The sequence below is a fragment of the Somniosus microcephalus genome, chromosome 22 (genome assembly GCF_052327205.1).
Source record: "Somniosus microcephalus isolate GS21.2 chromosome 22, FLI_Smic_1.0, whole genome shotgun sequence".
Lineage (NCBI taxonomy): Eukaryota > Metazoa > Chordata > Chondrichthyes > Squaliformes > Somniosidae > Somniosus > Somniosus microcephalus.
In genome coordinates, this window is record NC_141008.1 from 23,687,131 (window position 1) to 23,710,696 (window position 23,566).

Below are 23,566 nucleotides of genomic sequence, written 5' to 3' on the forward strand. Positions count from 1 at the left end.
GGATGATTGGAGGAGATGACATTATGACTCACCTTTTTAGCCCCATTTTTCTCCTTTTCCCCTCTTCAGATGGTGTTGACTTCTTGGAGTTACAGTTCCACAGGTCCTGGCTTCCCTCCTTTGGCCATTTGTCACCTGGAGGTTTTGGCTGTTGTGTTGTGGCAGACTATTCCATCGGAGAATCACGAAGGGAGCCAACTTCTGGTCTCAACCCATGCACTTCAAATTGGGAGCGGGACCGCCAGCCCGTTAGCAGTTGCACGGTCCTTGCTGAGACTGGCCAGCTCACCATAGAAGAACGATTCCACCTTCCTGATCTGCGTGTCTCTGCTACTCACTGGATAATCTAAAAATTTGGGGGGGTGGGGGGCGGAGGGGTGCAGTTATTTCAAATGTAATCACTTCTGCAGCCACCACCATTAACATCACGTGGATGGATTTTATGATCACTGTTCATGTTGGTAGCCCCCTGTTCCACCCCCAGAGTATAATGGTAAAGTCTACAGAAGCCTGTTTGAGGAATGAATTCGTGGTCCACAGGTTGACGGCAGATTTGAGGGAGAGGGGGACAGTACCCGAGGAGAGGGAACAGTTAACAATGTCGGCTAACGTGGGAGCCAGACAAGGTAGTTTGGTCGTCAGCAGTTTGGTGGGAATAGGGAGCAGGAAGTGGATCTCACGGACAAGATGAGCGGGGAGTGGTCATGAGGGGAGATTGGAGAGAAACTGGAGAAAGATGCGAGTTCAGGGCTAGGGCGGGGGAACGTTAGAGGAAGTTGAGCTGGGGAAGGAAGAAGTGGCAGAGGCAGCTGAACGGATGGTCTCAATCTTAGAGACAAAGATGTCCATGAGCTCCTCACACTAGTTGTCAGAGGTGAGGGTGGAGGCGACAGGGGAGAGGAGTTTAAGGAGAAGGAGACGGTTAGCAGTGGAGAATAGAAGCCGGGGTTTTTCTTTGCATTCCAAAATGAGTTGGAAATGGTGAGCAATTTTGGCAGAAGAGAGAAAGACCCAATAATGCTTTGTGGTCCAGCCAGATCTGGCGGTGAATGGCTAAATCAGCTGTCTGCATCCCTTGGACTTAAGGGAGCGAAGATAAGGGCCGTAGCTTATCTGAAAGGACTTGTCTTGTTTCTTCTCAAGTATGAATGTGTTTGAAAGGTGCTGGAGGCTCGGGTTGGAAGGCTACCCGGGGCTGTGTACAGATCAGTGTTTGAGCAGTTCTTATTTCTGGAGGGCACTGCTGTCAAAAGGCAATTGTATGGTAGTGTTGAAGCTGTTGAGAGAGAATCTCTTTGAAAAGTAGAGAGTCTACCAAGGCCACAGTATCATCGCGTACCACATCGGTTTGGAAGTCGTAGGCAATTGCTACACGTGGTAAATGTGCACATGGCTGCTGGTGCACTGGGGGGGTCTCTGGCTCTTGTTAGGTTTTTGCCCCCTGATAGGCTAAATATACATTGGGTTTTTACAGGATGATCCATTTCAAGACCCCTTTAAACAAGCTCAAACTAGGAAACAAAGGGATGTCAGTTTAATGCTTTTTAATTATGTTACAAAACCCACTGCATACAGTGACCATGAGATTACTGGCACAGACAGATACTCACGGGAGGACTCATCAGAAAAAGTTGTAAGCGCGTAGTTCTAATCTGCTTACGCAGATGTCGACGACTAAGTCCAACACTGCCTTCAGTGTGCCAGTGCAGCCTTTGGTCGCCTGAGGAAGAGAGTGTTTGAAGACCAGGACCTCAAACCCGGCACTAAGCTCATGGTCTACAGGGCAGCAGTGATACCTGCCCTGCTGTATGCCTCAGAGACATGGACCATGTACAGCAGGCACCGCAAAGCACTGGAGAGGTACCACCAACGCTGCCTCCGCAAGATCCTGCAAATCCATTGGCAGGATAGGCGCACCAACGTCAGTGTTCTTGCTCAGGCCAACATCCCCAGCATCGAAGCTCTGACTACGCTCGATCAGCTCCGATGGACGGGTCACATTTTCCGCATGCCCGATACGAGACTCCCAAAACAAGTGCTCTACTCTGAGTTCCGACACGGCAAGAGAGCCCCAGGTGGGCAGAGGAAACGTTTCAAGGACACCCTCAAAGCCTCCTTGAAAAAGTGTAACATCCCCACTGACATCTGGGAATCCCGGGCCCAAGACCGCACAAAGTGGAGGAGAAGCATCCGGGAAGGCACCCAACACCTCGAGTCTCTTCGCTGGGAGCAAGCGGAAGCCAAGCGCAAGGAGCGCACGTCAACCCAACCACCGTCTGCCCCACCTGTGACAGAGACTGTAGGTCCCGCATTGGACTAATCAGTCACCTGCGAGCTCATTTTTAATGTGGAAGCAAGTCATCCTCGGTTCCGAGGGACTGCCTAAGAAGAACGCTGCTCTAAGCTCGAAGTTGAAGTCCCACTGAGTTTGTGTGTGTGTTGTACCATTTATAATGTGAGTAATGTCTTGCTAGTGTGATGACAACATGTCAACACTTTCTAGATATTTGTAATTAATGCGTAACACGGTAACTCATTAAGTTGTCTTGACCTCCTTTTAGTGCGCTTGTGCGACACACTCATTGCTTTTCTCGTGGCTTGTACCCTACTATCTCCTCTTTCCTCATACCTTTTCTCGCTAGTCGGTTGTATTCATAAGTCTCCTGCCTTCTTGGCTCGGTGCCCAGAACACACCATGTCTGCCCTTGCAGATTATAAGTCCATTAATGTCTGTTCACTGATTCTAATCTTGTCCTGAACATGACCTCTTGGAACCTGCCGAGCAGCTTCTTAGTTTTACTATGTGCAAGTGTCTTTAATATTGAGAAATGTTTAATAGTTACTGGAATTATTAGGGTCTTCCCCTCTTGGCCGATCCCGTCTACTACTCCTGTGGGTCACTGTGTCGGAGTGCCCTTCTGACTGGGTCAGTGTGCCCCCCTGCGACCGACTGGGTCGGCGCGCTCCATGTTCTTGAGTAATGAAGTTATTGCTGAAATCCTTACTGGATTTATTAGTGACTATCTTAAAGTTGAAGCAACAAGTTGTAAGAGTAGTTTTAGGGTGAAGGCTAAAGACAACTTGGGGGAGGAGAGGAAACCGCAAGTTGCACGTTGACCAAAGCATGTATGAAGCACTGCTGTGTTCACACTTGGGACTTTTCGTACACCGTTGTGCCTCTGTTCTTGCCAATGTTGCTCTTGTCTGACCACAATAGTTTTCTGCAATGATGAGTTTGCCGAATGTCTCATGAAACTTAGACCAGTGTAGGAATTGTAACTCGAAGGATTTTGTTTGATGGAAAAACTAAACCAAACCTCGTGGCACGTTAACTACAATTAATAAAATTATTTTTTTCTAACAGAACCTGCAACTCTTAATATTTTTGAGTCACTTAAGTACCATTTGATTTAATCTCATTGCTATTGACTGGGCCAGCAACACTTGCACTTCCTACTCGCTGACCTTTCAGTGTCAGCAAGTGTCTGTCAGTGAAGGCGAGTCAAGAGTGCGGCATTGATGTATTTTGCCTTTTATTTTCTTCCCCTTGTCCAGGGGTGCTGAGGCCAATTAGGATTGGCTAGTTTGGCTCAGACTGGGGTTTGAATTTGGGACATTCTTGGTCTATGCTGTACACAGGGCAGTGTATTTGCTAACTGAGTCATGGGAACACTCGAAGCCAAGTCCTGTTGGAAGAATGATACTGGTCAGAATTTCAATCTGTCACATTACAGAACACTGTACTTGTGTGGATGAGTGTTCTAGTAGAAATGGATTGTGAGCACTATGGCGTGCACTGACTTGGCCACAATGAGTTTTGGCTGATTGATTGATTGGGCGGTGTGATATCAGGCTTGGAGCATTGCTGCAGATTAGGACCAGCAGGTATCCACGCTTCAGTATCAGCCCTGTGGTATGAGGGTGTTTCAGCAGTACCCTCGCTGGGTTATGTTTCTGTTTCTGAACGTATTTCTACAAACCAAAGTTTTCCACAGCACAACCGGTTGGTCAGCATGTGAAAAAGACAATTTATTGTTTCAGATGGGGCACATTGTTAGAGTTGCCTGATGTTAAGTATAGATTTCATGAAGGGTCACTCACACCTGGATCTTGAACCTCCCATTCTCTCTCTTCCAGATGCTGACTGACCCCTGTTTCCAGCATTTTGTGTTTTAGCTCCTTTCCCCCACCCCCCCTTTCTCTACAAGTTTTCCCATTGATGCATTTAAGGAGAAACTCTAAGTGCATGAGGGGGAAATGAATAGAAGGACATGTTGATAGGGTGGGATAAAGTAAGGTGGGAGGAGGCTCGTGTGGAGCATAAACACCGGCAGTGAACTAATTGGGCCGACTGGCCTGTTTCTGTGCTGTAAAATTCCATGTGATTATTTTAAAGTTCCGATCTCCAGGAGGGTAATTTCCTTTCCACGAAGAGTTCGGCAGTGTTTTTTTTTCCAGAACTACATAAAATGTAATGAGCTATCATTGTGCAGAGACGAGTAAATACAGAGCAGAGCCTGAGCACTTAGAGGAGGCAGGTGTTATCCTATTATTTCAACTGCAGTAATTTGATCACATTAGCTAAACAATCCATTTTATACTTTCTTAAAATTACAGTCGTGCCTTGTTTTACTGACTTGTTCTAGGACCGCTGCTTTACAATCGGGCTGTAACCGTGTCCCATCACTCACAGTAACCTTAAAGTTAGAGCTCTGCAATTCAGGAGCTAAATCAGGAAGCGCTTTTTCACACACATGGTTGTAGAAATCTGGAACGTTTTCTCGTTAAAGCCCGCTGCCTCCCACCTCCCCAAAAGGCAGTGGATGCTGGGACGATCTGAGCTTTCAAGACTGACCGATAGATTTTTGTTCGGTAAGAGTATCAAGGGATATGAAGCAAAGGCAGGTCAATGGAGTTGAGGTGCAGATCAGCCGTGATCAAATTGAACAGGCTCGAGGGGTTGAATGTCCTACTCCTCTTCCTATAGCCCTGTTTCTTGCTTTCATCCTCTCCTTTTTTTCCCCCCCCTTCCTCCTGCATCTTCGAATTTAGTGCCGAGACCACATGTCGTGCCCCTCCCATGGACTCATCTGAACTCAGCTAATTCGGGACAGACTGAGCATTAAACTCATCCGTGTGGTTCACTTCTCATTCCTTACTCAATTGAGCCGTTGGGAGGCCTTTTTAAAAAAAAAATCATTTTTATTGATCTTTTTCCTGAACATTACAAGATTGTAACGTTACAATCGGGACTGATGGCTTGTCACATTGTGCACTTGGCACAATACCTCAGTATTCTGTTTTATTTTCTTAATGTATAAAGTTGCTATCTTTTTATATATAAAAAAACTTGCTGCAAAATGCTGTGGGTCAGCATTGCATAAGAAGCAGGAGTCGGCCATTTGGCCCCTCGAGCCTGCTCCGCTATTCAATAAGATCATGGCTGATCTGATCTTGGCCTCAACTGCACTTTCCTGCCCGCTCCCCATAACCCTTGACTCCCCTGTAGCTCAAATACCTGTTGATCTCTGCCTTGAATATATTCAATGACTCCGCCTCCACCGCTCTCTGGGGTAGTGAATTTCAAAGATTCACGACCCTCTGAGAAGAAATTCCTCATCTCCGTCTTAATGGATGGCGACCCCCTTATTGATCGATTCAGTAAAAATAAGCGAATATTCTACATCGTGTCAGGAGCATTACCTCCTTTTTAAGGAGCAGTACAGTACAATTGAGGCATTCCTATCTGCTGAGGACTGACCCGTTTCCTGTTAGTTTTTTTCCTAGTCCATTTGCTTCCAGTTTTTTCCCCTCCAGTTGGTTCTTGAGAGCGTTGACACTCTGCTGGAACACAATTCGGTGGGTGATGGGTTAAACACAACAGGATGATGGGTACCCACCAGTACCTTGCTCAAGTAGCCATTGTGCATGACCCTCGATGGTGTCCGCACCTCACTCGTCTGAGCGGCATCATAGGGGAGCCCAGTGCGGTCCTCACTCGATACCCACATCCACTTCCATCAAGGGTCACTGGAAAGTGGGATCCTTGGCCGATAATATTTTGTAATCCCTTCCCTAATGCAGGGCGCTGATGCCACATGTAGAGCTTGTACTAGCAGCCTGGTTAAGATAACCTGGCACTTTGCAGAACCAAGATCAAACTGGGGCTCTCCTTGATCCTTGTGGCTCCATGTGCTTCTATCGGAGGACTGGCCATCAAGGCAAGAAGAAAATGCCACTGGCCCAGCAGAAAATTCTCGTCATGAAACCATTAATTTGGATTATTACAGTTCCTCTGTTTTCTGGACTCCAGTAACATTTCTATTCTAACCCTTCTGCCATCATTAAGGTATGTGTTTCAGATTCCGGTTACATGCTGTCTCTTCAGTCTCTCTTACACTCGGCCCATCTTTTGCTTAGTAATTTGTTTGTGCCCTTCCTAGCACATCAAGAAGTGATTCTGGTCCAACTACAAACTCTTGCCCTTGTAGTGGTAATTACTCAAGTTATGGAAGCTGTCAACTTTCAAAGTGTGCAACACCTTTAAAAGTTCTCATCAAATCCATGATCACAGCAATACATTTTGGCATGGCTGCTGCACAGGTGGAGATCTTCCATTTGTTGTTCACCCATCTTTGCTTCTGTTTTTTGCTAGTTTACTCTTTCCCCCACCCCAACGCCCCCTCTCTTACTGAAGGTATTGAATTCTTGCTGGGTTTTGGTTCCATTGAAGCCAGTTGCTCTTTTCTAGCTTGCCCAAGTGGCCATTTAAAAAATTTGTTAGCATGGACACTCGAGCCTAGATTTTCCGATGTGGTGGTACTTCAACACCGGCAGTAACCTATTGCCAATAGGAAAATCAGGAGTTGACTGCTGGCGGGAGCTATCTCTTCCAGTGTCCACACATGCTCACTTCTGCAATGGGTTACTAGATAGCAATTAGGAATGGGAATCTGGCATTACGTTTTTTTCCCTTTCTCTGTAGCCCAGCTGCATTGTTGCTAGTTGTTTTGTCCCTATCTTTATCTCACTCAGCATGAATCAAACTTGAGAGCTTCCTGGTCTCAGCTACTCAACTGTGCCAGTGGACTGAGCCTTTGAGAGTGTTTGTTGACTGTGTTACATATCTCTGGAATGCTGATTGAATTCTACGGTGAATTATTTGTCGTTGTCCCTTGTCCTCCAGCTGACCAGCTCCCTTGCCTGTTTACCATCATGCACTTCTAAACAAGTTATTAGTATATGGTCTTGCACCAAATCTATCTTCCTGACTAGTTTTTCCTCAAATTGCTCTGTGTCTGCTGCTGGCGGCTCATCCTTTGGCCTCTTTTTTTTTCCTAGCAACCTGGCCAGCTCCAGGATTCTGTCTGTCTCAGCTCCATGGATGAATCATCCAACCCTACCTGTTTTTTTTCACCATAAAAACCTCTCTGTCTCTCATGCACACATACAACTTTTTTGTTTCTCTCCATTTTATCAATGCTACTGTGTTCAGGTCCTCTCTCGTTCATTCTAAACTTTTAACTTGCAGTCTCGGTTGTTCCTCCTCCTTGAAATCGGACCTGATCGCCGACTCGAGACTAAACTCCTTGATCTCCTTGGGCTTCTTCTCCTCCTCCAAGATTTTAAAACCCAAACTTGGTGTCACTGAAAGACCTCTTGATGATTTGACCTTTTCTTCCCTCATACCTGATCTTTTCCACCGTGGTGCAGTCCTGTACTATGGGCCTCGGTCCTTTCACCCAAATTTCTCAACTCTATCGAGCACAGGGTTCATTTACTTAATTCTGATCTCATTGCTCTATTTATCAGTGTCACGATGACCAACAGAATACTTGGCAACGTTTGAAAATTACATGAGCCGCCAATGTCCGCTGGATTCATGGAGAAGAAACACAACTTAGTCCTTATCTAGTCAGTTCATGGCTCAGGCCAGCTAATGTGCTGAAGTGCAAAATGAAATCTGTCTTTGCCTTTTTAAACCAGGCCTTTATTGGGTTTTACACTTCATATCACAAGACTCTGGGTACATCAAGCAAAAGTGCACAGCAAAAGAATGGAAGCTTTGAGGGAAATTCACAGTTCAGATCCATGGGATGAAATCTCGCTGATTTTTAAGAATTCGGGCCTGTGGTATAGATCCCACCAAGGTAGAAAACAGGAGATAAGACCCACTCCAGAGACTAATACAGAAATCTAGGCTGACACTTCAGTGCAGTACTGAGGGAGTGCTGCACTGTCGGAGGTGCTGTCTTTTGGATGAGACGTTAAACCGAGGCCCTGTCCGCCCTCAGGTGGACATATAAGATCCTATGGCACTATTTTGTAGAAGAGCAGTGTCCTAGCCAATATTTTTCTCTCAACCCACATCACTAAAAACAGGTTATCTGGTCATTATCACATTACTGTGGGAGCTTGTGTGCAAATCGTCTGTCGTGTTTCTTACATTGCAACAGTGACTACACTTCAAAAAGTACTTGACTTTGGGATGTGCGGTGGTTGTGTAAAGCGCTATATAAATGCAAGTCTTCCCTCCCTTTCCCTCTCCAGTTTAGGTTTAAAGCCTACATATTTTGGAGAAAGATATCAGTGCAGGAGGAAGAGTTGTATGTTTTTGATGTGAATAGGAATGCAGCATCTCTTTGTATGCACATTGCTGAAATCAAGGCTCTTCCTACAGCGTGTAGGATAGTGTACTTGTAGCTCGAGAGGAATGCTTGGAGGCATATTGGCCATGCTATTGATCAAATAGAGAAAAATGGTTGTGAGACACAGATCATTTTGAGGTGCTGAAATGATCGTGTGGCACACTTTTTCTGGCGAAGAACTGGAAGAGCCTCCTCGGATATTGAAGATTTACACGAGCTTTATTTAGAGTGAAGACTTTAGAGGAATAGAAGTGTTTATCTGCGGGAATCGAGCTTCTTGGAAGGCAGCTTTAGCGATGGATAGATGGCAAGGCCAAGAATATCCTCTCGGTGTTAAATGACTGGGTGGAGCCATTGGGCCATAACTGTGTGGTTTGCAAGAGATTTGAAGAAAGGGGCGATGGTATGAGACAGCCGAAAAGAACATTGAACTGAAGCAGCTTGGGGGGGGTTCAAAACTCGGGCTCGCTGCAGCACCCTGTTCTCGTGAACATTTAGACGGCTTTCTCCATTAGTAGAGCGCACCTCTTACAAACTGAAACCTGCAATTATTTTTACTCTCAGTCTCAACTTGAAACTTATAAAATTCTAACAGGACTAGACAGACTAGATGCAGGAAGGATGTTCCTGATGGCCGGGGAGTCCAGAACCAGGGGTCACAGTCTAAGGATAAGGGGTAGGCCATTTAGGACTGAAATGAGGAGGAATTTCTTCACCCAGAGAGTGGTGAACCTGTGGAATTCTCTACCACAGAAGGCAGTAGAGGCCAATTCATTAAATATATTCAAGAAGGAGTTAGATATATTTCTTAAGGCTAAAGGGATCAAGGGATACGGGGAGAAAGCAGGGACAGGGTACTGAATTTGGATGATCAGCCATGATCTCATTAAATGGCGGAACAGGCTCGAGGGGCCGAATGGCCTACTCCTATCTTCTATGTTTGAAAAATTAATCCCAATCACAGCAAGTTACTTAGCAGCCAGAGACTACAATTGCACTGTGTTCCTAGAACCGAGCACTCCCATCCCTTAATTGTGAAAGGAAGAAAGACTTGCAGTTATATAGCGTCTTTAACCATCTATCTCGGGACGCCCCAAAGCGCTTTACAGCCACTGGAGTATTTTGGAGTGTACTCACTGTTGCAATGTAGGAAACACAGCAGCCAATTTGTGCACAGCAAGCTCTGACAAATAGCAATGTGATAAAGACCAGAAGGGGAGGGGGTGTTGGGGGTGATAGAGGAGTGGACCAGGGTGTCGTGGAGGGAGTGGTCCCTTCGGAATGCTGAAAGGCGGGGGGGGAGGAGATGATGTGTTTGGTGGTGGGATCACACTGGAGGTGGTGGAAATAACAGAGGATGATCTGTTAAATGTGGAGGCTGGTGGGGTGAAAAGTGAGGACACGGGGAACCCGAAATTGGTTCTGGGAGGGAGGGGAAGGGGTGAGAGCAGAAATGAGGGAAATGGAACGGATACCGACGAGGGCCGTGTCAACCACGGTAGAGGAGAATCCTCGATGGAGGAAAAAGTAAGACATATCTGGTATGGAAGGTGGCATCGTCAGAACAGATACGACGGAGACTGAAAAATTGGGAGAATTGGATTGAGTTCTTGCAGATAACTGGGTGGGAGGAAGTGTAGTCCAGGTAGCTGTGGGAGTCAGTGAACTTATAGTGGATGTTTGTTGATGGCCAAATGACCAGATAGTGGGGGGTGGGGGGGGTGGAATTTGGTTGGTTAACTCCTCCGGGGGGTGCTAACAGGGCGCCAGCAACTGAGCGCGGCAATTTTAGCGCCGTTCGTGAAATTGACCAGTTGTTTTGCGCTGGCGTTTGACGCTACCGCCACGATCTCCTGCGCCCGCAGATCGTGACATCATGTGAGCGTGTAGTGCCCCGGACTGGAAGTTGAGTCACGCCCCCTGCCTTAGCGCCTGCCGCTCGGAATGATAGGTAGAGGGGAACATTTTCAAATTGGGAAGGGGCTGAGGAGCGCTATTTCAAGTCGGGCACTTCCTGCCTTGTCGGCAAAATTTTTGGTACATGCAGGTTGAGTGGGAGAGAGCTTCTGGAGAGATTCGAGCCTGTCCAAAGGAGTTTTGGGTCCTAGGCACCACTTTTGAGGTTAATTTTTATTTGACCTTCATATTTACAAGCTTGTATGGGGGCTGCACTAACTCGGGGCGTCGTCCTCCAGCTTCACCTTCGGAGGCAGCAGAGAGAGAGTGGTACACGTGGCCAGAGGGAGGCGGGCCAACAGGCCTCTGCACAGGAGGCCTCGCCCTCCAGGGTATTCAAGGAGCAATGTCTGAGGAGCAGTGTTTCCGAAAGCTGCGCTTCAGCAAGGATGTGGTCACTGAGCTCTGCCACCTCCTGCAGTCAGATCTGCAGCCTCCGCTCAGGACCAGGATGTCGGTGGCAGTGAAGGTGACGGTGGCTCTGAATTTCTATGCCAGCGGCTCCTTCCAGGCTTCTACTGGGTACATGGCGAATATCTCCCAGTTCGCTGTTCATTGTTGCATCTGGGAGGTGACAAATACTTTGTATTAAAGGAGACGCCAGTACATCTTTCCCCGTGACCCAGGACAAAGCACGCGAATGTGGCTTGGCTAGGATAGCGGGCTTCCCCATGGTTCAGGGCGCCATTGACTGCACGCATGTGGCATTGTGGGCACCGCATGAAAATGCAGAGGTTTTCCAAAACCGTAAGGGCTTCCACTCTCTGAATGTCCAGTTGGTATGTGACCACAGACAGCTCCAACTCGCCGTCCATGCCTGGCAGCAGCCGCTGTGCTTTTATCCTGCGCCAGGCTGGTGCGGCAGACCTCTTCCAACCACCTTGTCAACCGAGTGGATGGCTCCGCGGGGACAAGGGTTATCCACTCTGCACGATCGCAAAATACTGTAGATGCTGGAAATCTGAAATAACAACAGAAAATTCTGGAAAAACTCAGGCGGCCAGGCAACATCCTTGGAGAGAAATTAGAGTCAACGTTTCGGGTTAAAACCCTTTATCAAGACTAAAGAGGCACAGGGAATGAAATAGATTAAGAGGCCAGGCTGGGAGAGAACAAAAGAGAAGTGAAGAGACATTAAGAGGTATTCAAAACGAGACGAGATGGTGATAGGACTAGTGGAGACAAAAGACAGCCCTAGATAAGGTGATTAGGCACTTTACAGCCTTCCGGACTAGTGATCAAGTTCAACAATTTCAGATCATAACCTCGGCCCCTATTACATTTTCACTTATATTTTTTATCCACACCTTTGTTTTGGTTCCCCCTCCCCTTTACTTTTTTTTTTCTCTCTCCCACATGGCAGCTGTCTCCCATTCTGCCAGCGCATTTCACACCTAATCCAGAGCTGTCTTTTGTCTCCACTAGTCCTATCACCATCTCGTCTTGTTTTGAATACCTCTTAATGTCTCTTCACTTCTCTTTTGTTCTCTCCCAGCCTGGCCTCTTAATCTATTTCATTTCCTGTGCCTCTTTAGTCTTGATAAAGGGTTTTGACCCGAAACGTTGACTCTAATTTCTCTCCAAGGATGTTGCCTGGCCGGCCTGAGTTTTTCCAGCATTTTCTGTTGTTATCCACTCTGCACCTGGCTGATGACACCGCTCCGTAACCTCAACACCCCTGCTGAGCTGCAGTATAATGAGAGCCACCAGGAACCTCATAGAGCAGACGATCGGCGTCTTGAAACAACGGTTCTGGTGTCTGGACCACTCAGGAGGAGCCCTGCAGTACTCCACCGAATGAGTCACCCTCTTCATTGTTGTGTGCAGCATGCTGCATAACATTGCAATCATGAGGACCCAGCCATTGCCACCAGGGATTGGTGGATTATAGGAGGAGGGAGAGGAGGAGGAGGAGGAGGAGGAGGATCAGCAGCAGCACCAATGTGGGAGGGACGTGCACAATGTTGCCACTGCAAGGGCAGTCTGTGAATGGCTCACAAGTCACCGCTTCTAACCCTTTACAGAGAAGATGGCTTTTGGGATGAAGAAGCACATCATCGCAAGCATCCCGCAGCCCCTATTACCGGGCAAAGCTCCAATGAGTCAAATCACCAAAGATGTAAAGTAACAATAAAAAAATGTATTTATATTGCAAACGCTGTCATTTATTCAGTCAAACAATTCGAAACAAACCCAAAAATTCATGAACTAACAAAACTTGCTCTCATAACATGGAGATAAATGGCAAAACAGTCAACAAGTATAATAACAAGAACATCGAACTTTCAGACAAACATTCCCCCCCCCCCCCCCCCCCCCTCCCATTTATTTATAGATTCTATTGTTGGGCCTTCAAGGGTGACCTCCATCCCCTGCGCACTTTCCCCTTCGCACCCTACTGCTCCTCCGTATTGTGGCCCCAGTGGCTGCAGCAAGGCTGGCGGAAGTCTGCTGAATGTTGGATCCAGAGAATGGAGATGGCCTTGAAGGATGTCTTTGTCCAGCTCTGGGCCTGGAGGGTCCGGCTGCAGACTGCACCAACTCTGCATGTGCGGCAGCAGTCTGGGCTGGCTGTGTTACAGGCCGTGCCAAGTGCAATGGCGGAGTGGCAGTGGTGTGAGCAGGAAAGCTGTCATCCTGAGAGGACAGCACCTTCCTGCTCGACCGACACACTGCCATTCCCCCGGGGCAGTACTTCAGCATCCGGAGCAATCTGCTCGAGCACAGATTGCTGGCCTGCTGCAGTACCGTGAGATCCCCGAGGGACTGTGGGCGACCTAGTGAGGATGGCAGCAGTCAGTGCTTGCGTGACATCAATCTGAGACTGCATGAGAGCAGTCTGAGATTGGGTGGCACCAGCCAATGACTCAGTTGCAGCACTAAGCCATTGCGTTGCGTCGGCCTGTGCTGCAATGGATGCTGCCACCTCACCCATTACACGTGGCATGGGCCCTGGTTCACCATGGTCTCCCTGCAATTCCACCATCCTCTGCAATGAGGCAGGGATGGATTGAAGAGTTTGCGCACAGATGGCAGCTGTGTTAGTGGAGGACTCTTCCACACTCCTAGGCAGTCCATCCATGCTGTCGGATGCTGTTGCACCCATGAGGTCAGTGTGCATGCTCAAGGCCTGGCTATTCGTGGCCGCGATGTCGAGGTCCTCATCCTGTGCAGCAGAACTAATGCACCTACTCGCCTTTTGGGGAGATGCCACTGGCAGGCTGAGGGACAGGCTGGTCAGCTGGTGGTTCACTTTCTGAAAGCAGAACGGTTCAAGAGTGGCTTTAATGTGAGGGCAGTGGGGCAAGAAGGGAGCAAGGACTGGCGATGGTTAGTTGGGTTGAAAGTGTAAAAGGCTGGTGTTGTGAGGGGCAAGTGGAATGAGAGAGGAGAGAAAGCTGATGAACATACCATTGCTGTCCCCAAGGGGGTCGACCTCTCCAGCGGCCACGTCACCTATGACCTGGCTGGCAACGATCCCGTGGACTCTGTTCTCCAACTCAGTCAGGGGGTGTAGGTCCGCCTGTGGTCCTCCCGTGCATAGCTGCTCCCGCCTGTTATGAGAGAGCTTGGCCTGCAAGAAAAAGGACAGTGTGTGAGTGAGTGTGGAGGCATATGTTTGCCTGATATGCCTCCCATTGTTGAATAGCCCTTCATGTGTGCAAGGTGTGGAATATGCATGTGTGTTTTATGAGATGGTCTCAGGTCTTGGATGAGTGCTGGGCATTTGGGTTTTTAAACCATCTGGGCATAGAGTGAAGTTGAGATAGAGGTATTGAAAAGCAGATACTCACCCTGACCTCCCGAGGTGAGGTCATTGAACTTCTTCCGACATTGTGTCTGGGTCCTTGGCACCAGGCTCCTCAGACGTACTGAGCCACTTCCCTCCACACTCTTCGGCACTCCCGGGGCAATGGCCTCCTGCCACTCGCGGAACAGCAATGACCGTCGTCGTCCCACTGCGCCAACCAGAGCCACCAATGCCTCGTTGCTGACGTGCCTAGCTCTTTCGCCGGGCCCCTCCATTACTGCTTCTAAGAGACACTTTAAACACTGGTCTGTCGAGGTCCAGATTCAAGGCTTCAATGTGCAGGGTGTGGCTGGGCAGCAAGATGGCTGCTCCCCTTTAAGAACATAAGAAATAGGAGCAGGAGTAGGCCAATCGGCCCCTCGAGCCTGCTCCACCATTCAATAAGATCATGACTGATCTGATCCTAACCTCAAATCTACTTTCACTCTCCATCCCACCCGAACCCATGTGATCTCCCGGGAGAGGCGAAAAACCAGATAAAAAACCCAATGGCCAATTTGGGAGAAAAAATCTGGGAAATTCCTCTCCGACCCATCTCGGCGATTGAAACTCGCTCAGGAGATCACTCTGTCCCTGTATTTCCTGCAGTACTTACCTTCTGTAAGAGGTGATCTCCACCCCAGCCAGGAACAGGCCCAATTTACTCTTGAAGGACTCCTAGCTGGCAGCCTGTTCCCGAGGTCTCCACTAATCCCTGTGAATAGAACCATCTCCTGAAATCTAACACAGAATTAGAACACAAGAAGTAGGAGCAGGACCAGGCTACACGGCCCCTGGGCCCGCTCCGCCACCCACAGGGCCATGACCAATCCGAACCTAGCCTCCTGTCCGATTTCCTACCCGTAACCCCTAATTCCCCTTACTTCTAGGAAACTGTCTATTTCTGTTTTAAATTTATTTAATGATGTAACTTCCACAGCTCTCTGGGGCAGCAAATTCCACAGACCTACCACCCTCTGAGTGAAGAAGTTTCTCCTCATCTCAGTTTTGAAAGAGCAGCCCCTTATTCTAAGATTATGCCCCCTAGTTCTAGTTTCACTCATCATTGGGAACATCCTCACTGCATTCACCCGATCAAGCCCCTTCCTAATCTTACGTTTCAATAAGATCGCCTCTCATTCTAATGAACTCCAATGAGTAGAGTCCCAATCTACTCAACCTCTCCTCATATGTCAACCCCCTCATCCCCAGGATTAACCGAGAGAACTGGACGTGGGTGGCCCGGTTTGGGGTGCCATCTGATATCTCCTCTGACCGAGGTCCACAATTCACGTCGGATTTGTGGAATGCAGTTGCACAGGGCTTGGGTACCAAGCTGCACCATACCACCGCTTACCATCCGCAAGCAAACGGTCTATGTGAGAGGTTTCATCGGTCTCTAAAGGCGTCCCTCCGTGCCAGCTTGTGTGGTCCCAACTGGGTGGACAGACTCCCTTGGGTGATGCTAGGCCTCCGTACAGCCCCCAAGGATGACCTCCAGGCTTCATCGGCTGAGTTAGTCTACGGTCAAGCACTTCGAGCACCAGGGGATTTCCTCCCTCCACATACAGAACCGTGGTCGCCTGCTCAGCAGCTCCTTCAGCATCACGAGGTGGCAAAGAATTTCCTCCCTATTCCAACCTCGCATCACAACCTACAGAGGCCTCATGTTCCGGCAGAACTTAGGAGTTCCGATTACGTTTTTATTCGGCAGGATGCTCATAGAGATACACTCAGACCACTTTATGCTGGACCGTTTCGTGTCACCTCAGTGGGAGAGAAATTTTTCGCGGTCGAAGTGGGAGGTAAGTCCGATACCATCTCCATCGACCGACTTAAACCAGCCCATCTGGATCGGAGTGAACCAGTTGTTGCTGCTCAGCCACCTCGCCGTGGACGACCACCGTTGGCTGCTAGACCAGTTATGTAACAGTCGACCATTAAATTGCCTGCTTCAGCCTCATCCTTGTCTACACCTTCTGCTACTGTTTTCTCCACCCCAGATGCACCGCTTCAGACACAGCCAAGCACCGGCTCGTCTCCCAACGTTCCATCGTCTGAAGTTCGTAGCCGTTCAGGCAGAATTATTAAACCTCCTGTTCGTTTGACGCTGTCTGTTAAAGAGAATTCTGGGGGGGCGCCTGTGGCGGAGCCACCAAGAGACACTGGGCAATCAGTAATCATTCCTTTAACTACCATGTAGTGCAGCTGTGGACTGCACCTTTAAACTGTATGTAGTTTCTTGCATTTTCGCGTGATGACGTCATGACGCCGATCATGTGACCCCCAGTTGGCGCGGAGAGCGTGATGACGTCATGACGTCGGCTTCCAGTATTTAGTAGCAGTCTTAGAGAGGCTGTGGGGCTGCACAGACCTGTTTACATCTGCTCCTGTAGTTTTACCGGTTAAGTTGTTTGTTTATTAAACTTGGTTATTTTGTTTCGCTGCGTCGAACTTCATTATTCGGATAGGAACTTCCGTTCCTACAAAGGGAAGAAATTTGCTCAGTGTTATTAGGATATGGACTGCGTTACCGCAAGTGGCTATTTAGGATGAGTCAATCCCTATTTACGAGGAATAAAGACCAAGAAAAATGTTGACGGGTATGAGAGCAAGAGCAGGAAATGGGATTAGAGAAGGTGGCTTTGATGTAGCGCAGCATTGAAAGGGGCACGATGAGCTGAATGGCCTCCTCCAGTGCCAAAATGTCCATGATCGTGTTACGTGGTATAATGCTCCTGTTCTACTGCCAACTTAGTGCGAGCAATGCCACAGGATGGGGGTGTCTGTCAGTAGGCACTATGCTTAAAAATCACGTGGAAGTCGCACTAAACATGGACAAAGTATATTTTCTGCCAATTTCTTGATATTAAAGCCAATGATTAACTACATGCTGATCAGTGATCTCCAGGGTTGGTGCGGCTTTTCTGTCAGTGCAAGAAAAGGATTCGAGGTTTTGGTAACAATGGGTGAAATCGGTCCTTTTGTCAGGCAGGGTTAATTTCCTGAGCTTTGTTGCGGAGAGCCAACAGCATGTTGAATGCTTCTTCCTCCTCCCTCCCCCTCACAATTGTATGAGTATTTGAAATAAGGTGATCTCTTATTTAAATACACGGCTTTTTAAATGTGTGTGTGTGAGAGATGTGGGCAGGGCAGCCTCTGCTTCTGTGAAACCCCGGGAGCTTCTAATCAGTAAAGTGACGTATATGAAAAACAATCATCAGAGGCGAGTGTTTCCTGTAAATGAGGATGTCAGCTGTCAGATCCCCCCCTGCCTCCCCCCCTCCTCCCCTCCCCTCCCCTCCCCAGTCTCCTTCCTCCTCCCCCTGTCCGGAAGCTCTCAGCTGGAGATGGCATCTTTGCGAGCAGCCTCTCCGTCCTGATCGTAACGACTTCCAGACTTTGTAGAAAGGTGGGTGGAGGGGGGAGAAAAAGGGTTCTGTTTGTGCTGCTGGGAGGGGAAGAAGAGGGAAAAACAAGCTCCCATTCGATTGGACTTGGACTTCATTAGAAAGGGCAGGTCATGTTCTTTCCAGACACAGGTTAAGTGGAAGGCCCCACAAGCTATTGATATAAGATTGTAGCCACTGGAGTGTCTCTGGATACAACTCAGCTTCTTTTTCCCCCTCTCTCTCTCTGTTGTGCGTGTGGAGGAAGCAGGACATAAATACACGGACTTCCACAATGGATATTGGAAAAACGGTAAGTGTGTGTAACTGACGGGAGACTGGAAGACCAGAAGCGAGACAAACCCTTAAATTCTTTTTAAAGAGCAAGAAATACCTGGGACGAGTAATGTTAACCCTTAACCATTTGCAGTGTTGTAGCTTTTGTTCTGTGGGACTGACTAGCTTCCCTGCAGTTCTCGGTACAAGTGTTACAAAGGCAGCCGTAGAGAGAAGCACCCCATTGTCGGAGCTTTTGTTAGCACTGCCGGTTGGATGGTGTGGAGGAAGCATGTATAATTTATATCTTTTTTTTGTAAATGTATATGCTGGTGTTTGACAGCTGTTCAAACGTAAGTTTTTTTTTAACAAAACCCTAAGCAGTTGGGAAACTATGATGGTTGGATAGATTTGGTAATATCACCGAGTACTTACTGGGTAAATCAGTGAGCGAAAGCAGTCACTTCTCAGTACGGCATGTGGTGGTGTTTGTATTCTGTTGCATAATGTTCACTGGCTTCGATCACTGAATAGCTGAGTGGATCAGTGAGCTGCTGCTGGCAGCCGGGGAGAGCCCTGTTTAGCATGAGCAACCCACGCAGTCTGAGCATATTGTGTGGAGCACTTCCTTCTGACCCTTCCTCCCCCATCTGCCACACTCGCACCCTTTCCGAATACAAATGGTGTTGTCGCCTCTACATTCAGGCAGAAGTTTATCTTGCGATTTTTCAGCTGAAATTGATTTTTTTGTTGAAAAAAGCTCGTTTTTGGGAGCTTTTTGAGAGATTTGAATCAGTGGATATTGATGATATTGATAGAATTCCAGGGTGACTTTATTCAGAAAGGGCAAGAATTGTTCACTAATGCGTTACGGTACAAGATTACTTCTTGATGTAATGTTCTCATTCAGTAACTTATAAACCCTCAGTTGAATGTGTTTCCTGTTACTTGACCAAAGAATGGAGTGTGTTGTGTGCGCTGCTGAAACCCAGGCGTGTTTCTGTGATGATTTGGATTCAAGGCCACACTGTAAAGTCAGGTACAATTAATCAAACATTACATTTATTCATCTCTTCCCCATGGCTTGTGTTATGACCGTGGGCGAGTGAGGTTAACGTTACTGATCACTGTCTTGTTTTTCTAGATAAAGTGCTAGCTTTCTTGGGCCACATTTAGTTTGACTCTTTTTTCCTGTTGCTTTGACTATGGCTTTGCTGAGTTTTGATCATCACCAACACCTAATTTGTGGTTGGATACTTGAGGACTGCTAAAGAAAGAATGAGTTTATGTAGCACCTCATCACAACGCTCTGAAATATCCTCCCCGCAACTCTCTGAACTGTCCGCCCCCCCTCCACCGCACACTTCATACAGATTGCTTTATATTGCACAATTTACTGTTGTGTGCGTAACTGTGGCATCCATTTTGCACACAGCAAGATCAAACAAATGCCAGCAAGATGAATAACCAGTTAATCTGTGTTTTGGTGGTGTTGGCTGAGGGATGAATGTGGGCTCTTCTTTGAATTGGAATCTTTAACATCTATCTGAACAGGCAGACTTACAAGGACTAGGGGACACAGATTTAAGGTTTTGGGCAAGAGATACAGGGGGGATGTGAGGAAAAACTTTTTTACGCAGCGAGTGGTGATAACTTGGAATTCGCTGCTGACGGAAGTGGTGGAAGCGGAGACACTCAATGTTTTCAAGGGGAGACTGGATAGGCACTTGAGGGAAATAAACTTGCAGGGCTACGGGGATGGAGCGGGGGAATGGGACTGACTGGCTTGCTCTACAGAGAGCCAGCACGGACTCGATGGGCCGATTGGCCTCCTGTGTTTCTATGTGGCCTTGGTTTAACATCTCACCCAAAAGATGGTACATTGAAAATCCAGTGCTCCCCTCGGTACTGCATTTAAATGTGAGCCCGGGCTGTGTGCTCAAGTCTTGGTGTGAAGTTTGACAACTGTCTCACTCAGTGTTACCAATTGAGCCAAGCTGACAGTTCAGGGGTAATTCTTTCTGACTTGGCACTGTTGAGGTTCACGACCTGGGAGTGTATATGGGGAATTTGGGCACAAGACGTGTACAGTTTTCTGACCATTAATTTAACTGATCCGAAAATTACGCACTCCTGTCAGGCGAAACTTCTGCCAGCAGTACTAAGTTGGAAAATTGCCCCTTGGGTGAAGTCTTCTACAAGGGTCCATTTCTGTGTTGTAATACTGCAGGACCAGTGTTCTACCACAAGGGGTCACCAGTGAACTTTGGGAATAGAGTGCCACCTGTTGGTGAAAACCAACAGTGCAGCCTTTTTGTAAGGTCCTTTGTCCCACGCAGAGGCTTTTTTGAAGTTTAGACCCTTAATCTAGATTATACGATTATTTTCAGTTTTACTTATGCTAGGAACTAGGAGATTGTAATGTGTTATTCTGTTCATGCAGCTTTTAAGCCGGATCCACAGGATGGCTGAGCCTGGATTAGTGCCCGGGACACGAGATTCGGTGCAAAGCATTGGTACCAATTCGCTTACTCCATCTTTGAGTGCCTCCTCCAAATCCACCTCTTTGACCCTGCTTTCAATCACTATCCCTAATTCTCCTCTGCCGCTCAGCAGCCATGCTGTTTTTGTGGGACATTACTATCTTAAATGTGCTATAGAAATGAAAGTGTTTGTATAGGATATATTACACTTAGTCATAGAGTTATACAGCACAGACAAAGGCCCATCGTGTCCACGCCGGCCATCAAGCCCTGTCTATTCTAATCCCATTTTCCAGCACTTGGTCCGTAGCCTTGTACGCTATGGTGTTTCACGTGTTCATCTAAATGCTTCTTGAATGTTGTGAGGGTTCCTGCCTCTACCACCCTTTCAGGCAGTGAGTTCCAGATTCCAACCACCCTCTGGGTGAAAAAGTTTTTGCTCAAATGCCCTCTAAACCTCCTGTCCCTTACCTTGAAACTATGCCCCCTGGTTATTGACCCCTCTACCAAGGGAAAAAGTTCCTTTCTATCTACCCTATCTGTGCCCCTCATAATTTTGTACACCTCAATCAGGTCCCCCCTCCGCCTTCTCTGCTCGAAGGAAAACAACTCCAGCCTGTCCAGTCTCTCTCTTCATAGCTGAAGTGCCCCAGCCCAGGTAACATCATGGTGAATCTCCTCTGCACCCTCTCCAATGCAATCACATCCTTCCTATAATAACAGAAAATGCTGGAAAAACTCAGCAGGCCAGGCAACATCCGTGGAGAGAAATTAGAGTAGACGTTTCGGGTCGAAACCCTTTTTCAAAACTGGAAAGGAAATAAAATAGATCGAAGGCAGGGCTGCGATCGAACAAAAGAAGTAAAAGAGACTTTAAGAGGTATTCAAAACCAGACGAGATGGTAATAGGACAGTGGAGACAAAAGACAGCTCAGATTAGGTGTGAAGTGTTCTGGCAGGATGAGAGACAGCTGCCATGTGGGAGAGAGAAAAAAAAGGAAAAGTGGGGGGGCGGGGGGCGGAGAAGGGAAGACCCAAAACAAAGTGTGGCGACCAGAACTGCACACAGTATTCCAGCTGTGGCCGAACTAGCGTTTTGTACAGCTCCATCATAACCTCCCTGCTCTTATATTCTATGCCTCGGCTAATGAAGGCAAGTATCCCATATGCCTTTTTTAACCACCTTATCTACCTGTCCTGCTGCCTTCAGGGATCTATGTACATGCACACCAAGGTCCCTCTGATCCTCTGCCCTTCCTAGGGTCCTACCATTCATTGTGTATTCCCTTGCCTTGTTAGTCCTCCCAAAATGCATCGCCTCACACTTTTTTCAGGGTTAATTTCCATTTGCCACTGTTCTGCCCATCTAACCAACCCGTCTATATCATCCTGTAGCCTGAGGCTTCCCTCCTCGCTATTTACCACTCCACCAATTTTCATGTCCTCTGCGAACTTACTGATCATACCTCCTACATTCATAGCTAAATCATTAATGTACACTACACTACTTGTCCAATATTATCTCTCATATTGTGATATGCTTTATCTGTGATGCTCGCTCTTGACCTCGGCATTATCGCCCCCCGCCCCCCCCGCCCTGTAACTTCACTATTTCACCCTAGTGTTGGGTTGTTGGATAATTCTCTCTCGACTGAGTGATGATATTGACCGACTCCTGGTGTTAACAGATCAACTTTTCTCTTTCATTGACTCCTAAGTAACTGGGCGAACAGTCTACTCCGTATTGGAGGGTGGTTCCTCAACAAATTGTGTTGGGAGTTATTTGTACTTCGGATTCGTGCCCACCAGGAAGTAGGTGGAGATTGCTCAATATATGAAAAACAAGGCTTTGTACTTCTGGATGCGAATAGTTGTGCACATGTGGATTTGTCCCAGTGCCTGCATGTTTGATGGCTGCACCCAGAGTCATCCTGGTTCTACACAGATTGAGTCTTGTGGTGTTGAGTGTCAAATCCAGTGAAGACCTGATGGAGCAAAAAAGCAGAATTTGATTTTGCTGTACTAGCTAGTGGTGACTGAACTGAGAATCAGCTGAATTTCTTGTGTCCTTGCCTGTGATCAAATAGGCTGCTGACAGAGTCTTGCCAGACATGAAGAGTGGTCATTTGGGTGAAATTCTGGAGAGTATGCCGTGCTGTTGGACTGTCAGCACCAAGAGGAGAGAAAATCGAAGGGGCAAGCAAGCAAGCCCATCTTGCAACCACTGTAAACTCTGCTTCCTGTGTTCTAACTCGCACCAAGTCCCGTTCACCCAGCACTCCTGTGCTCGCTGACCTACATTGGCGTCCGGTCCGGCAACCTCTCGACTTTAAAATTCTCAACCTTGTTTTCAAATCCCCCCATGCTCCTCCCTATCTCTGTAACCTCCTCCAGCCCTAGAACCCTCTGCACGCTTCCAATTCTGGCATCTTGTGCATCCCCGATTTTCATCGCTCCACCATTGGCGGCTGTGCTTCCAGCTGCTTAGTCCCGAAGCTCTGGAACTCCCTCCCTGAACCTCTCCGCCTCTCTACCTCTCTCTCCTCCTTTAAGATGCTCCTTAAAACCTCTGACCAAGCTTTTGGTCACTTATCCTAATATCTCCTTATGTGACTCAGTGACAAATTTTGTCTGATAAAGCTCTTGTGAGGCGGTTTTACCCTGTTAAAGGCATTACATAAATGCAAATTGGTAACAATCATGTCCCTTCTGCAGTGCTAGCTTCATCAGTCTGTTAAGGCAGCAGCAAGGGCGCTCCGCTTTTTGTTCAGATGGGAGCTCCTTTTGAGTTTTGCGCTCTCAGTACTTCATTGAAACCATTCCCTGTCTCTCTCTCTCCTGTGTAGATTAGCAACTGAAACTATAATTAATTTGCTGGCGTGACCGAGAGCCATGAATAATTAAATAAACTGAAGCATGCTGTCAAGCTCCCTTTATCAGCTGGGGGCTGCAGTTCTTGCTGCTTATTTACCCCAAACCTTGCAGGAAAGGCCCCCTTGTAGGGAGGCCCAGCGAGGAGAGGGG

General features: G+C 47.7%; 1 protein-coding gene across 3 annotated transcripts in view; it reads left to right on the plus strand.

Moving 5' to 3' along the window:
- The window catches only part of hip1 (huntingtin interacting protein 1), a 279,248-nt gene that overhangs the window by 37,670 nt on the left and 218,012 nt on the right, over window positions 1-23,566 (plus strand). Inside the window, exon 1 of one of the 3 annotated variants that reach the window (XM_085964332.1) lies at window positions 17,721-18,096. The exons of the other annotated variants lie outside the window; for them this stretch is intronic. Within the exon in view, the coding sequence (XP_085820458.1) occupies window positions 18,079-18,096 (18 nt within the window). The 5' untranslated portion in view covers window positions 17,721-18,078. Of the gene's footprint in view, window positions 1-17,720; window positions 18,097-23,566 lie in introns of those variants that run through there. 3 annotated transcript variants of the gene reach the window in all.